The sequence below is a fragment of the Pyxicephalus adspersus genome, chromosome 4 (genome assembly GCF_032062135.1).
Source record: "Pyxicephalus adspersus chromosome 4, UCB_Pads_2.0, whole genome shotgun sequence".
Taxonomy (NCBI): domain Eukaryota; kingdom Metazoa; phylum Chordata; class Amphibia; order Anura; family Pyxicephalidae; genus Pyxicephalus; species Pyxicephalus adspersus.
Window position 1 is genome coordinate 76,396,793 of NC_092861.1, and position 17,841 is coordinate 76,414,633.

General features: G+C 34.8%; 1 protein-coding gene across 2 annotated transcripts in view; it reads right to left on the reverse strand.

The window, feature by feature from the left end:
• Positions 1–17,841, reverse strand: part of MCHR2 (melanin concentrating hormone receptor 2) — an 85,287-nt gene that overhangs the window by 20,875 nt on the left and 46,571 nt on the right. For both annotated transcript variants that reach the window (XM_072408697.1, XM_072408696.1), the window contains one exon: positions 16,699–16,908. In XM_072408697.1, coding sequence (XP_072264798.1) covers positions 16,699–16,908 — 210 coding nt within the window. The remainder of the gene's footprint in view (positions 1–16,698; positions 16,909–17,841) is intronic.

The following is a 17,841-nucleotide window of genomic DNA, read 5'->3' on the forward strand; positions in this document are numbered from 1 at the left end:
TTTATATTCATTATATCTACTAGACCCCTATTCTGACATATTTCTGTAAGTTACAGGTCTACAATTTAAAAAAAAAAATTTCATGAAAAACAGTGGAACACTTTTGGTACAGAAATCTAGACCTCAGTGTAACGCTCAGGTGGTTAAGGCTTTAAAGTAAAAAAAACTGAGATTGTTGATCCAGGGAACATCCGATTGCCTCATGGAATCAGGAAGGATTTTTTTTCCTGTTGAAGCAAATTGTACCAGAGTTTTTTTCCTTTCTCTAGACCAACTATGTCTTATAGGGTTTTAAATCTGGGATATGTTTATTTCCGTAGGGGTTTAACTTGATGGGTTTATGTCTTTTTTCAACCTAACCTACTATGTAACTATGTAACAATATAATCAGAAAAAGAGTAAACAAGTATGACCTGTTTGGAAGGATTTGCCAGGAGAAAGCTACTTCTCTCTAAACAGAACATTGCAACATGGTTTAGGTTGCAAAGCCACATCTAAACAAACCGCAAGGTTTCTGGAGCAATGGCCCTGATTTATTAAAGCTCTCCAAGGCTGGAGAGGATACACTTTTATCAGTGAAGCTGGGTGATCCAGCAAACCTGTAATGGATCAAATTGCGAATTACTTTTAGGAAATTAATTCCAGGTTTGCTGGATCACCCAGCTTCACTAATAAAAGTATATACCTTTTACCTATGGTAGAAAGGCTGAAAAACCTAAGAACCAGTGTAAGTCCAGACCTCAACCCAATTAAAATGCTTTGGTGTGACCTTAAAACAGCTATGCATATATGAATGCCATCAAACCTCAATAAACTAAAGCAATATTGTAAAGACTAGTGGGGTATTGCTGTTAAAAGTGGTTCCACAAGCATTTGATTGATGAGGGAGGTGTACTTAGTTTTTCTTTTTACAAATGGCTTCCCCGTTTTGGGTTAATTTTTGTTAAATACAAAATCACACCGTGAAATCTGGATTGTGTATTTTACATTTAAATCCTTTTAGAACCTACCTAAGACCAAAAAATTTTTACCATGTTCTGGTATAAAAAATCTTCGAATTGAAAGAGGCGAACTTTTCAAATGACTGTACATGCTAAAGCTCTGAACATCCAGTTATCCCTGAATGAGTTAGAAATGGTGAACATGATGGTAATCCTGAACATGCTTTAAACTCTGGAAATGCTGGCATATTTTATTTGAGTTACCAATGTAATAAAGAGCCGACATATATTAGCTGGGTGAAAATCTAATGTCGCTTTATATTTAACATTTTAGGAAGGCTATCAATATAATATTCCTCTATAAAAAAAACAAAAATAACTAGTGTATATTTTACAACAAATTACAGTTTTCAAATATTATATTTAACTTCTATAATCTATTTTACATCAGCACCTCAACATGCAATGTTTGTTCCTGGGTGTGTCCGAGGGCACACAACGGCTACCATAAGTGTGTATTTTATATTATTTGTTGTCTGCATATTGTAACGATTTTTCTGTTTATTTTTGCAGACTGTCATGGTTTGTTCTTTTGTTTTCCACTTTGTAACGTTAGACCATTTGTTGCTCTCATATTGGGTCTGATTTACGAAAGCTCTTCAAGGCTGGAGAAGATAGTCTATTATGGGTGAACCTGAAAAACCAGCAAAACTGGAATGAATCTGGTCCAGAAAACATTTGTCAACTAATCCATTCCAGGTTTGCTGGATCACCTAGGTAACCCTATGATAGTCTATCCTCTCCTGTCTTTAGGAGCTTTAATAAATCAGGCCCAACAAGAAAATGGTCCAGTGTTACAAAGTGGAAAACAAAAGAGCAACCATGAGTTTTATTGGAATGTTTGTTGCCTGTGTATTGCACATGATTGCCAAATTGTAGCCCATGTGTTGTCAGGGTTGCCATTTTTCCTGCCATTTTTATTTTCATGCATATTACTATTATCTGCATGTTTCCCCACAGTACACCGGCTCTGTACCAGTGTTCAAATCACGTGTGTAATTGTTTTTATCTTGCTGTATTTATCCATATGTTTTGCTGTAGCACACACAGTCTATTTTTCTGCCTATTATAAGTTATTATTGTTTCATGATTATTACTAAAAATAATATTGAAATGCAAGAGTGTGTTTTGTGGGGGATGGGGACAGGGGCCATTAAAAATTATACATCCCAGGTATCAAATAGGCTGGATTCACCACTGTGATCTAATAATAGCTAGTGACAGCATTGCAAAGCAACAAAAGACTGTGACTGCATGAAAAATAAAAGAAGATTGTGGCAACCGTTGTAGCTAAACACATTGAAAGACATGACTGATTTACTTAGAATAATGATTATTCCTATACTATTCTTATTATTATATGGTATTTATATTGCTCCGACATATTAGGCAGAGCTTTACAGAGTCCATAGTCATGTCACTAACTGTACCTTCAATGGGGCTCACAATCTATTGTCCCTACCATAGTCATATTTTTTGTTTTGTATACAGTCTAAGGATAATTTTGAGGGAAAGCTTATTAACCTAACTGCATGTATTTTTGGAATGTTGGAGGAAACCCACACAAACACAGGGAAAACCTGCGAATTCCATACAGATAGTGTCCTGGCTGAGATTCAAACCTGGGATTTAGAGCTGCAAAGGCCAGAGTGCTAACCTCTGCGTCACCATGCCACCCGTATACTACTAAAGGTTTCCAGTTCTGTGTGCACATACACTGATTTCTTTAGAAGTCGGGTAAGATAACTTCAGGACTAAGCATTAAATTACAAAGGAGACAGGGAGAATGCTCAAGTATCACTGTAATGCAAAAAAGAACAAAAAACATTTGGAAATTTTTTCTTAAAGTTCCCAAATTGCCATTTTCAAAATTTGAACCAAAAACAAACTTTTTTTTCTGCAAGGCAGTAGAACAACTACGTTGGGAAAAAAAAGCAATAAAAGTGAAATAGACAGGAGAGAACTTGTATTTTCTTTGCTATTGGTGAGCCACCTAACGGAAAATAATGTGCATTTCAGGTGTGGGGATATTTATTATGCATACGCTGGGATAATGATGACATCATCACAGCATGTACCTAAAACAAGAAGAGTATGAGAGCTGCCACTACCAGATTCAATTTTAAAGGCAGCTGTGCTGCCACGTTGAAACTAGCATTTTCAGGAGAAGGTCAACATTGCCAAGCCTTATGTCTCCCAGCATCAATTTTCATAAAATACATGTTAGAGAGTCATTGTAATACCAATTTACATTCAATAATTTTACAGCAATCTTTTATTTAGTTGAAACCAATAATGGATGCATTTTAAAGGCTGTCCGATGCAATTTAAACCAAAGAAGGTCAACAATAGACATTGCCACACATTTCTTATGATAATAATTATATTTAACTTCTAAGAGTTGTCCATGATTGAATGGAATATATTTCATTTCACATGTTAGTATTTCCAACACATACCTAATTTGCAATGAAATATGTATTTTATATGCATTGGACATTTATTGCACCATCAAAATTTGTATCAAAATTATATCAAATTATGTATTTGTTTAGCACTGGCGAAATATACATTTCTATGTGACATCATGACCTCTCTTGTTCTAAAAAAAATTATGTTTAACTGGAGTGCCAGGTTAACCTCTTACCTCTAAAGGAAACAAATTAAAATATTGTTTCTGAAATGTAAATTGTATTTCTCAAATACAAATCACAAGGTTCCACAAATACTATAGATATAGTTTTGTTTCTTTATAGCTATCAAATGTTGTGAAAAAATTAATTGTCATACATGTTGTATGACAATCAGATTGCACTGTAACGCGTGTTTACTTTTAGCTTCCCCGACCTTGGTTCGGGGTAAACGATAGTAGCAAGTTTACTTACCCCGAACCAAGGTCGGGCTAACCGCCCAGGTGGTTAAAGGGTATGGAGAAACAATCCTCTCTATCCAAAATATAACAACTTCATATTAGGCCTACTGAGTTACACCCTCACCAGAAATGTTTTTACATTTAATCACAGCCAGTACCTACAATTCCAGGTTGTGGTGATAGGGACAAAATGTGCCCCATCGTATGCCAACTTGTACCTGGGCGAGTGGGAAAAAGCATTATTTTCAGACCCCAAATTTGCGACATTCCGACCCCATATTTGTATGTGGTGTCACTATAACAATGACATTTTATTCATCTGATCAAACTCCATTGAAACCCTTCAAGATATATTTAATTTCATACAAACAAATAAATATAATCTAAAATTCACCATGTACTCACACAAAAGCAAAGTGCTTTTCTTAGATTTATGTATCATGATTACGGAGGACCAGAGAATCACCTCCACCCCCTTTAGAAAGAGACAGCGGGCAACACAATTCTACACGCCCAGAGTTCCCACCCGAAACCTCTATTAAAAAGAATCTCATTTAGCCAAATGCTTAGTTTTAAAAAGGGACTGCACATCGATACTGGACTTCAAAAATGAAGCCAAAGCACTGACCACCAGACTATTAAACAGAGGGTATAGTAAGAAACTCTTAAAAAAATCATACCAAAAAGCAAGCACACTTAAAAGGGACAACTTGATTCAACAAACAAAAAAAAAACCCACAAGCAAACAGAAAGTCCACCTAATCACCGTGTACAATGAAGACCATATACATGTGAAAAAAATATTATCAAAACATTGGAATGTTCTCCTAGGAGACCCCAACATTAGAACACACATACATGACAAATCACAGATTACATTCAGAAAGTCTGGATCCCTAAAGGACTCTTTGGTCCATAGTCATTATGACCCCATGGACGCTAAACACAAAAAATAATTAGGCCAAAAGGTACTTATAGATGTAGACACTGTAAACAGTGCAACTGGTTATACGAGAACCAAGCACTGATTTTACCCAATGGATCAACACATAGAATAAATGACCATGTTAACTGTGAATCAACAGGCATTATTTACCTCATCACTTGTAGAAGTGGTAGATATTACGTAGGAAAGACTAAAAGATAGTTCTGACAGAGTATATATGAGCATATCTATGCAATTAAAAATGGGAAAATATTAACACCAATTAGTGTACATGTTGGTACAACACATCAACACCAACTTTATATAATTCACAGCTCTCTAACACATCCCTCCCAACACAAGAGGAGGTAATTTAGATAAAATCCTACTTCAAAAAGAAACCATGTGGATTTTCTCCCTAAAAGCCAATTGTCCACCGGGACTAAATGAAGCTTTTAGCTTCAGACCCTTCTTGTAACCACATGAAGGTTAGAATTATAAAGATACTGGTAATGATACCTGGAAATAACCAGTTCTCCCACCTCCCCATAGGTGAGACATGTTCTTACATGTCCACCCTCCTTGGATCAGCCACTCCTTTGAGTGGTAATAACCTAAGGTGTCGGTGGACAATGGGAGGAATCTGGGCATCACTCACACCACCCTCATGGGCGTAATTATGACTGTGCCTTCCAAGTGAAGTAGATGGCCTTTCCCAGCAGCTAGGATCATCCCGCCAAAGGAATCCCGTGACGCCACCCTCCCTGTGTGTTTAAGGGGCGGGTAAGGGACTTCCTTTTGGTGCGCCACATTTAACACAGACACGAGGGGCGACTGCAGCTCGTGTCTTCAACTCCTACACTCTCAGGTAAAAACCTTCTAATATCATTGTTACTTTGAACTTAAACCAAAAGCTTTGGTATTATTACCGGGTACTTACCGAATTTTAATATAACTAGTAGTTCTATTCAATAATAATTAACAATATAGGATGCAGTAACCTGTCCTTATTCTCTACAATATAAACTCAGTATACATTCTAAACTAGGAACACTTGTTGTTTCGATGTGTAGATAATAATATAAGCAAGGAACTGTTACCCTTTAAAAACATCACAAATGAGCCACTCCAATTACTTTCATCCTTGGTAAAATGTTACTTTTAGAACCAAAAAATGTTTTCTTTTAAATACCATAAAAAATAACTTATTAGGAGGCAGAACTAAACATTTATACTTGAGTTACCACACCAATACCAAATCTATTATTTACAAATATAGATAATAGACTTGCTTATAGATATTAGACAAGTTGATTTATGTCTACTTTATATGTGCACATATTTGAACTGTTGATGTAATTTAGATGTACCTATATATACATATCCCACTAAATCCTATTATTTTGTATATAGTATGAATGTATATTTTACAATGCAATATGACATCACAGTAACAATTCTCTATGTTTTATAAATATACTAGACTGTATGCAAACCCTCACATAAAGCGCACAGCTACCCCTGAGGAAGCCTACAAAGGGCGAAACGCGTCGGTTTAAAGGCTGCATGCAAATATTCGATTATGCTTACATAATCATCATGGTATCTTTTCAGACAATCAAACCCTAAAGTAGGTGATCTGTGTCTAGTAACAATGTGTTGGACCTTAAGTAATGAGGCCACACTTAAATGACTTTGCATGTAACCAAAACATTGTATGATTATGAATACTTTTGGAAGATGTAAAACATAAACTGTTTATCTTTGCCAAAAAAACCCTACTTGTCGATTTGTTTTTTTTGTATTATTAAGTAACTACCTGAATAGGAGAGTAAGAAGAGTAACTACCTGAATCTGACATGGTATCAACCACCGGTAGTATCTGTACATCAGAGTTTGGACTAGGGGAAGGAAAAGCAGCAAAAAGCCAATCAGTTTATGTGCTAATTAGAATTATGCTGTTAGGCGGTGTGCCAGATAGAGGAGCTTATCACTGTACTACTTTTACTTTCACTGTCTACTGTCAAAGGCCAGAGAATACCTAGGATGACCTGGGCTCAGAAGATATGGATTGAAAATTATGCTAGTTATGAAAATGGGTACATCCCATTACAGAAAAAATCTACTGCAATGGACATCCCAGAATTCTGATTTTGTTATTTTTTAAAATAACTGGAGTACATACATTTTGTATGCAAATATACCGGTAGTCTTTAATGTAAGCATTAAATCATAGAGCAATTCATACCCCTTTGCATAGTTTTCTGAATTCTCTCAGGGGCACATAAAGCAACCATGTTGCCCTATAGGAGATATACTGACATTTTATTTAAAACTGCTTTGATCTCTTTGGGACTCCAAAGCAAATGAAGCCCAATTCATGTAAAAAAAATGGAAAAGAAGTAATGGGAGGAGGATAGCCTGTAAAAGTTATTTCACTTGCATCTCCTGCTATTGTGATTTTACCTATATCTTCAAAGAGCACTATTCACATCAATATTTCCTTACAGTATATATCCTAGGTTTAGGATTTTATTGGTTTGATGGATTTATGTATACAGTATAATGCTGCCTGATGGTGGACAGTTATTTTCTGAAAGTGCTATGTAATTCCAGCCCCTATGCAGTCACTAGCTCAGGCATGTCCTACTCAGATGAAACAGTGTGCAGTGAACTACATTTGGATGAATTATGTTCACTGGGGATGGCAAAGGGCTACTGAGAACTACAGTTACTTATTTCCAGGAAAGGAATATACTGCACTGGAATTTAACATTAGGATAAGATGGCAGTTTAAAATTTTAAATCCCAGAAGAAAATCATACATTTACTAAGATATTTAGCTGCAACATTATTTGGGGTGCATTTGTTTTTATATTTAAACCACTAAAGTCTAGAAAAGGAGTAAGAGGGCTGCATTTGGCCACCAAAAAACACCCATTTGACATGCCTACAATAAAGAGAATGTATATAATTTATATGACTTTGTCTGTCATGGCAATCTTTGGGCCCCCTTTTGAGTTTTATAAGTGGATTTAAATTTTCTTGATTGAGTAGGCAGGGGATCCAGAAATCATTAAAGATTAGCATGTGGGAGTAAATGGTGTGCATTGCATGGTCTTTTGTTATAATTTTCATGTACCAAATTCTTCACATTGGATAAGACTTAAGATTTTAATGAATTTATTCGTTTATCGCCCTTTTTTATGTCCATTGATTCAAATACAGTATCTTGTACAGGGTACATATTAATATTAGGCCGCAGTATTTACCTAATTGTAACTTTATTTTTTTTCATTCATCTTTCTTTTGAATCATAACAGTTAATCCTGGTTATCAACAGGTAGTTACCGATTCTGCATGCAAAAATATAATACTGTTATCTTTGTCTTGTGTTGCAGAGGCAGATTCATAGCACATCAAATGTCATCAGTGTGCACCTCTGTTAAGATTTTTACCTTTAAAGTTTTCTTTATGTCGTACTCTTTACATTGGGTGTTTGTAAAAACTTTGATGAGTAAAGTGTTTAAAAATTCTTGAGAAGTGACTTATCTTTACATCTTCTCAGAATATGGTACAAGAATTTATTTGTAAATTTTTTGCCTTTTTCCAAATAATAAACAAAAAGTAACAACACTAACAAGTATAAAAAGGTAGCCAAGAAATACAAAGTAATAATTGACCAATAACCAGGAATAGAAAACATATACATGACTCTTGTAAAAAATTACAGTATATCCCAGCTTTCAGTGGAATAACACAAGGAAATACCTTTTACACACATACACAAAAATATGTGGAGTTTATTTCAAGGTAACATTGTTGTTTTCTAAATTGTTTAAATAATTAATAAATAACAATGGGTTACCTTCACTCATTGAATCATGGATAACAGAAAATAACTGATAGAATAGAAGACAAAAAGTCTAAATGTCATTTGTTTTGCCATATAACAGGTAATTTTATTTGCTAATTCTTTGTTAAGCAATAGGCTTTAAAAAAATGTATATAGCAAGCAAACTTTATATAGTAAGGTATAGTTCTTGAATCCATACCAACAACTGATAGTTAAAATTTACTGCTTAATTATTAAATCAAGGCCAAATTTGGACACACATACCTCAAAAGCCTACTGGATTTCTACCTGCCAATACACTTGATTGATCTGACCCCAATCCCCACCTGAAAGTAATCAGCATCATGGTCCCTTAGAATACATCAAAAAGATGCCCCATACTGGGGAAGGTGTATACATGAGCATTTTTCACCCCTTTAGTCAGGCACCACTTGGGGTAAGTCTTAGAATCATCTATTTTTGCTGCTATTAATAAAATGTCTTATTTCTTATAGGTTCAAAAATCCCTTTAGCATTTATTTAAATAATGTTTAGTTGGCCTATCTGCTATGGGTGCAAAGTGCTGAGTTGTTTTCTATTGCTAACCTTGTTTCTGTCTGATTCTCCATTGCTGGCCACCTAAAACAACCTCTGCCTGCTTTCTTGATCATAAACTCGTTTTTTACCTGGATTATCAACTTTGGCTGACTGAGACTAGTGTTTGACCTTTGGTTCTGCTTCTACCCTTCCATTCAGTGATTTGAGTTTGTCGTCCAAAGGAGGTTCAGTTCTGTTGATAGGCCAGGGCCTCACAGTTAGGTTTGGGTTGATGTTTTATTTAGGTGATAACAAAGTCCTAATAAAGGTTATAACGTGTATTTGTGGTGTATGCTTTTTGAACTTCCATAAGATTCAAAATAGAGTACAGGTTCACTTTTAGAAGAAAAATACTTAAGTTAAAACACACTTTTAAATCAGAAAGTTATTTTGTTTCCCAATTCCTTGAGTTACAAATGAAAAAGGCAATTTAATTTTACTTTTAAATGGAAAGAAAGGTGTAAAAAACACAGAAGAAGTAAACATTACAATATTACAGTAAAAATTCCTGTGAATATTGTGATTGATCTTAATTGCTACCTGTTTTGTTTAACCCCTTTTTTAAGCACAAGGAATGCTTTGTTCTCGGTAATAATTTATTAAAGTGTGCCTTGTAATTTGGATACACATTCATCTGCCAGGTCCTGCAAGCATTGTGTGACATGCTGTCTTTAAAAATAAAGAGTTCCACAATATATGTAGAAATGGTAAGGACAGTTTTTACAAATAACAAGTTAGAAATGATAATTGAGATATTTTGGTTTAGAAAACATCAGGATAACCTCAGCGGGCAACTCTATTCTTCATAATGCATATAGCAGTAATTTGTTCAGTAACTGCTATTTATTAGCATTTTGCGAATGGGAACCTCTTGGTTAGTTTCAAATTCCCCTGCATGATCATTAAATAGGTTCAACTGCTTCTTTTAATGTCATGACATGTTACTCCACCACCTAAATATGAATGTAAAAATTACAATAAATGTATACTGGCTGAGATGGAAAAGACATATTAAGAACCATTAGAAGTCTTATCATATAATTTGTAGACAGGTTGGAAAATATTGCTTTTTAAATTCTCCCTTTCCAATATATGTCAGAACTAGAGGTGTGTCCCCCATCATTTCCACATAGATTAAATGGGAAATCTCAGATGAGTAAAATGTCTCTATTTACATATATATTCATAGGCCCAGAACGTTACATTCTGTGATGTATATGGATACATTAGAGCACAACTAAAAACTTTTTTTTACTGCAATCTCTGCAGTTGGAAAACAAATGTTCATTCATGCAAACTTGCAGTATGTCTCATCGTGCATTTTTCAGCTGTTTAAAATTGCTTTGCAGATGCTGCAGTATACCTCAGTAACATCAGTGTCATGACCTCTGGGACAAGTTTCACTGGTAAGAGGTTATACTATCTCTTTCTGAAGTATGTCTGAGCCCTATGACATGTTAGGAAGGGGGATCGTACAATCCAAAATAGTCTTTGTTTTGCTCTTCCAATCCCTCCCCACCTGCAGTCCCATCCCATGTTTAGTTAATGATAATATCTGGTACTACAGACTTCAGTGAGGAAAAAATAATTCACCTCAAATGTTCCTTGAATCTTCTTTTCTGCTTTTATGACAGTTTTTTCTCAACCTGATTGCATTCTATATCCACTCACCTCATTGGTTAAAATTGGTCAACTCAATTGCAAATTGCCCTTATAATAGCATATTTGTGATATGCAAAAAATAATGAATACATTATCTGAAGTGCTGGCTTAAAATCTATATAAGGGGTTTGGATAAAGCTGCATAAAAAAGATAAATAGTGTGGTAGCAGGACCACCCTAACACACAACTAAATGCTGCCAAAAAAAAGAAAGTAGTTGTTGGAGATATTTTCCTGTATGGGAAAAAAATACATCCCTTTTTCACATAAGCATCAACCAACAATTAAACTAGGCCTAATTTCTAACAAATAATGTTGAGTTTTTATGTTGAGCTAAAGCCTTATCTCAAAAAAAAAAGTGCTGTAATTGCTTAAGAAAAGATAGCTGAAGTTAGGCTAGAGAAATTCATGTAAATCTACTGAGTCACCTAACTCTCCCCAGCCCACAGTTGCTACTGTCATTTCTCTTTTATAAATGCAGTGCGTTAAGTGTTGTCACTCCGGAGCATGTAGTGTGTTGCAGGCCAGATTACCAGGTACAGAATAAATGAACAAAAGTCTAAAAAATGAAAACTAATCTAAGGATTGGTTAATTGCATCATATTCAATTTGTTTCTTAAGTATAGATGCACTTTAATAGAAGCTGTGGCTTTGGAAAATTAAACATATCAGCTCCCATCACTTTTCACATGACAAATCAGGGCTGACAATTCTTTATTGACTGCTATACTGAACAAAACCTTTTGAAGCCTTGAAAAGATATTTCAAAACATTGCCTTCAAGAAAGAGGTTATTTTCGTAAAATTGATTATTATTATGCATCCTTTTCTAATTTCCAACTCAATAAACAGTGAACAGTGCACCTCTTCCCCAATCCAACAATAACAATTGGATTTATATTGTCTATCGTGTGTTTGATGATATTTTTGGAAAGATTCTTCAATATGTATTACAGAATGTTTTGTAATGTCTGTGCATTGATTTGCTACTTATAACCACATCATATCAGCAGCAACACTTGACATTAAGGATAACATATGACCTATTTTTAAATATATCAAGGTTTCTAAGAAATGTTTTTTTTTATCATAAATTGTTTCTATGACTTCTGTTTTGAGAAGTCATGACAAAGTCCCAGGTCAGTATAAATTCAGCTTGTTTGTTGTTGCACTGTAGCTATGAGTAAGGAATGCATTTGCTTCACATTCTTCTTTGATTTAGTGCCAGGAGCTATAGGTTACTGCAGTCTCTGGGATAACCATAACCAAGCATTGATTTAGCAACAGTATTCAATGCACTGTGTACAAATCCAAGCTGATAAAAAGGAATATATTCTTGTAAGTATAATACATTTTGCTGTTTGGAATAGGAGTAGCCCACTTCCATGAGTGTATTGTGTACAATATTTTCTATCATCTTGATTGGCCAGGTCAGGATGACATAACTCATGCACAGGGGCGTTGGAGATCATTCAGTCTCGGCAGGCCCAGGGGCTTCTGGGATGTGCCGAGTATCCTCACATTCAATTCTGAGCTGCGTGTGCTGAGTGTTTTATTTACAGAAAAAGACAGAGATAAGGCAGGTAAGAATCCTTTTTTGCAGAAGGGACATAATGTGTCACATCTCCAACAATATTTTTATTATTACCTCCCTTACTACCCTCAAGAGCAGTGATTTTCAACCACTGTGCCACAGCACACTAGTGTGCGTTGAGAGATCTTCAGGTGTACCGTGGGAAATTATCCAATTTCAGTTAATTGGTCCCAAAATTATTTATTTACTGCAAAAAATTTGTCTTCAGTTGTCTATACCAGCGATGTATAGTGATAGGCAGAACCAAAAAAAACTCTTCCACTAGATGGCAGCAGGTAGGTAATTTACGTGTCTGACTTTTTGTTTAGTGGTGTTCCGTGGGATTTTTCTAATTGTAAAATATGTGCCGCGACTAAGAAAGTTTGGGAAACTGCTCTAGAGCAGCAGTCGCCAACCTTTCGAATCTCACTGACAACTAAATTCATAATTTTAAATCCCGCGGACCATTAATAATAATTTTGTATTGTAATACATTTGTAAAATATTTATCAGAGAACTTCCATTTTATTAATATGAAATGCACCTGTTGAATATACCAAATTAAAAAAATGCTTATTTAATTATAACAAAATCATAAATACTTATGTAATCATAACAACATTTTTAAAGATTGTTTAATTGTAACAAAATGATTTGTTATTTTAATTATTACAAAATAATTGAAGCTTATTTAAATATTACACATTTAACCCCCCTAGCGTTCAAATTTTGTAATTTTTTGATGCAAAAAGTGATCCTATTTTTTTTTGCGTAGAAATTTTTGTTAATATTGTGGGCCTGTAATTCTTAGGATTAACTCCCGGGTATAATAATTATATTTATTTAATATATTATAACAATAAATAATAATATAATACATAATTATAAAAAATAATGAAATAATAGACCACAACAGTGTAATTTATCAAAAAAATTTTTTTTATCAAAAATTTCTGGGGACATCCCCACCGCATCACCCGGAGATCAGCCTCCGGGTGATGCGAGCAGGAGAGCAGGCAGTAGATTCAGGTGGTGCTGCCGGCGGGAAATCTCGACGGAGAAGCGCCCCGCCATCACAGCGGGATCGTGCGATCGCCGCTGGAGCGCAGGGCTAAGGTAAGAGGGACCTCCAAAGTTACCCTGAGTGAAATACGGGGAATACCGCTAGGGGGGTTAATGTGATATTTGTTTCTGTTTGTTTGAAAAAATATTTATGGGTTTTTGGCTCAAATGACGTTACTGCAAGATGAAGAGACGTTTTATTTCAAGCCGAGAACGATACCGAGTTTTATTTGCTGTAACAGATGAAAATGTCTTTCCTTTGCTTTTTCACTCAGCAATGGCTATTCTCTTTTTGTGGAGAGACAAAAAATAAGGTCTTGAGAAGGATGACTGGAATTTAGCTTTGAGACTGTTGTTGGATGATCACTGAGGCTTTCTTTTCCATTCATGCTTAAATTGCTATCTTCAATGTTTGCTGCAAATGGATCTATTTTAAACATATTGCCATGTCTGAGATCTTCTTCTATTGGGTAATAATGAACAAAAGATTCTGTGAGTGATTGTAAGTGCTGTTGAACAATGGTTACCACCTGCCGGTTGACATTCTTCTCTCTCATATATACATCAAAATTTGAAAACATTTGCAGATCTTCTTCAGCCAACCGCTTTTGCCACAGTATTATTTTCTTTTGAAAAGCATTCATTTTTACCTTGTAGTGTGAACACGTCCTTAAGTTGTCCTTGCGAGGATATGATTAGAATATTTAATACCCTGTTTCAAGGGTTTCATGGCATCATTGGGTAAACTCTCAGAACACACAACACAAAGTGGCCGTGGATCCACCTCACTACTGGGTCCTTGAAGAAATCTAAATATAAAGTAGTTTAAATCATATTTTCTTGATACTTTGAGTTTCTCTCCACCTCCAGCTCGAATGTTTTTGCTAATGGTGCCTGACGAGGAAAGTGGAGGCTCTGTTTCATCCGCTCACCATTAAGTGAAGTATTACTGTTGTTAGTATTATCATTAGTTGCACTATGTTTGGTATTACTAAAGAAATGCAAAATATTAGTTTGCTTTTTCTCACTCATTATGGGTTAATTTAATCTTCGAATCTACGACCAAACAAGAAATGATAGTTATCAAATTCAAACTATTTAATGCTATTAAATATACCAGTTAAAGAAAATACACAGTTAAGGTCATACTAACCTAAAAGAGCATCTGAGAAAAAAACAAATATAAAAAAAAAAGAATCAGATGAGAATCGGTATTCGCAGAGCGAGGTGACTGTTGTAATGGTTTAAACAATCCTGAAGAGTACAGCTCAGCAATGGTTCCCTTATATACCTTAAGACTACACTGACGTCACACTGATCCTCCCTTGTTTTTCCGTCTCTAGTACAGTTTGTGAATTTAGTGCAATATAAAGGTGAAAATTATCATTTACAATATAAAAGTATATTAGAATATTATTTTTGTTTTAATAATAAAACATAAAAATTGCAAATAATGTCCAAATTTTTCTGTGAACCACCAAACCACCAACCACCATTTTATCAGTTGGTGACCACTGCTCTAGAACAAAAATCAGAATGACAAATGCACTCCTAGTCTGTTGCTTGAATATGATAAGAGGGCTGCATTCATATTTGTTGCAAGGTACAGCTTTACATGCTTAATATTCTTTGCTGTGAAACCTGGAAAAGCTCTATTGGTTGAAAAACAATCTAATGTATTTACAATAGTAATACTTCACTTAACCATGATCTCATCAATGAATCAGAGCCTCCACAGTCTTTGTCAGGCACCATTAAGAAGATCATTACTTTACAAATGTATTACTTTACAAATATATCTTTTCTACAAATTTCATGCTAATGGTCCGCAGGATTTAAAATTATGAATTTAGTGGTTTGTGAGGTCATCTGGAATATGCAGTCCAGTGTTGGGAACCAGTTCACAAAAGGTATTGTGAAAGTGTAGACAGTACAGAGAAGGGCAATTGAATTAATGAAAGGAATAAAAGAGCTCAGCTATCAGGAGAGATTAGATGGATCAACTATGTCTTTAGGGTTTTTATCTGGGATATGTTTATTTTCATTGTGGTTGAACTTGATGACTGAATTTTTTCAACCCAACTGACCATGACATTTTTTTAGAAGTCTGCAAATTTGCCCACTTCCCTTTTGATATAATCCTGTGTCATTGGTAACAGTACATATCAACCCGGTGAATTTCAAAAGCTTAGCAAGGTATAATGTCAGGGTCACAAATAACTAAGGGCTCACACCACAAGATTTTTTTCCCTAGCTCCACCTTCTTATTTTCCTCTGTTATGTCAGTTATTTGATAAGCATTCATGTTAATTAAAGTAATGATCTCCTCAGGCTGCTGCTACATTCTTTTATATATGTAATGTTGGTTAATTATGGTTTACCCTTAAGTCTTAGTGACTAAGTTTATAGGTTGTTAAGGGTGTATATATAAAACTAGTATATATTTACAAATATTGGTTAATAACATTATTGTAAATAACATTTATTGTAACCCTAAAAAAGAGCTGGGACCTAAACTTTCCCACACTCTTGCTTTTGTGTATTCATATGTTACTATGCTGAAAATGTGTTCTGATAAGTGTTTCAAATATGTCCAACAATGTTTCAACCATGTCCAACAATTAACTGTTTTTCTAGGTCACGCTATGCTTTTCCCAGGCTAAACTATTTTATAATATCCACTAGGTCTAGTTAACTTTAATTTTAGTTAGACAAGACATTAAAAATAGGTATCACTTCATAGTTTTACTGTGCTAATCTATTTTCCTAGTATAAAGTCAGCATCCCTACGCCATGTAATAGCAGGTAAATAGGACTGTTTTTGTAAAAAGTACCAAAAAGCCTTTTATAACAATGTTTACATATGGAGAGTAACGTGCTGTGAAAATTGTGATTTACTATAGACCTTACATATTTATTGTGTACTACAATTACTAACACCTGAATTTGTCAGAACCTCAAGCTGGTACTGAAAAGATTTTTTGTTACTTTTTTAAATAAAAAAATTGTTTGCTAAGTGTGCTAGACAAAGCAGTCATATCTGTATTATGGGTGGAAGTATTCCATTCAAGCTTTGTTTTTATTTCACAAAATGATGAGCTATGACATTGATTTTACCTCCCAATGCATTTTGTAAATTTACCATGGCATTTTGCAAAGAACATTTTATTTACCTGTCCAGGCTCATGGCTGTCATAATAGCTGTGCATGCAAACTGATTGCATGTATCCAAGGATGTAATTATAGTACAAAGCGGGCTTCCAAACACCCACTCTCCTCCTCGAGCCCATTGATGAATTAGAAATGGCATTCCAATGATGTGGACAAGATCTGCCACTGCCAGATTACAGATATAGATGTCAGGTATTGTTTTTCTTCTAGATCTAGGTTTAAAAAAAAAAGAAAAATGTGGTTTAGTATAGCTTAATAGTTTATACACATAAAACAAAACCTAAAATGCTGAAAATGGAACTTTTTATTTTACATGCTTTGGTCTTCAAAAACATAATATGATAAGATTACTATATTACCTATTACTATATGAATTTATCTTAGTACAATTTGCAGAATAAAGTATATTTTGTCAGTGTAGAGAGCGAGAGAGAAAGAAAGAGAGTTTGTGATAATACATGAACATAGAACGGGTCCACTTTCCTAAAGAAAGAGACAACTGCCATGCAACTAAAATGAAACAAATACATTAAAATAAATCATTATAATTATGACATAACACAGTGGGAATGTGGAAGTTTGTGAAATGTGATCATTTATCAGTGGTTCATGTACACAGGAACATTAATAGATCTTGGAGAACAGATATCTATCTTTAGTGCTAAATTGTGTTCAGTGTATAGTTGCATATATTCCCTTTTTTACCCAATCCACAGAGAGGTCGTATGAGGTCATTGCTCAAGAAATCTCCAGTGGAGAAATGGCACGTGCTCTGCATCCACGTGGGTTTTCCCTTGTTTTTATCATTGGCTTCACATTAAATGTGAAGTTCAAGGACATTTTCAAAACAAGCACTTAGCTCATGAGATCGTAAGGAGGGGGAAGCCGTTCACAGATGGAGAATACATGAACGAATCGTTCATAAAAATATCATTGGATCTATCTCCGAATTCAAAAACAAACAGGAATTTATTCAGAAAATTAAAGGAATGCTTCTCTCTGCAAAGACTGTCAACGAGAGGACTATTAAAATGGAAACAAACATCACCAGTAAGCAAATTGATGACAACAATTCAGCTCAAGCATTTTCAATTGCCTGTGATGAGTCAAGTGATGTAAAAGATATTGAGCAGACAGCACTGTTA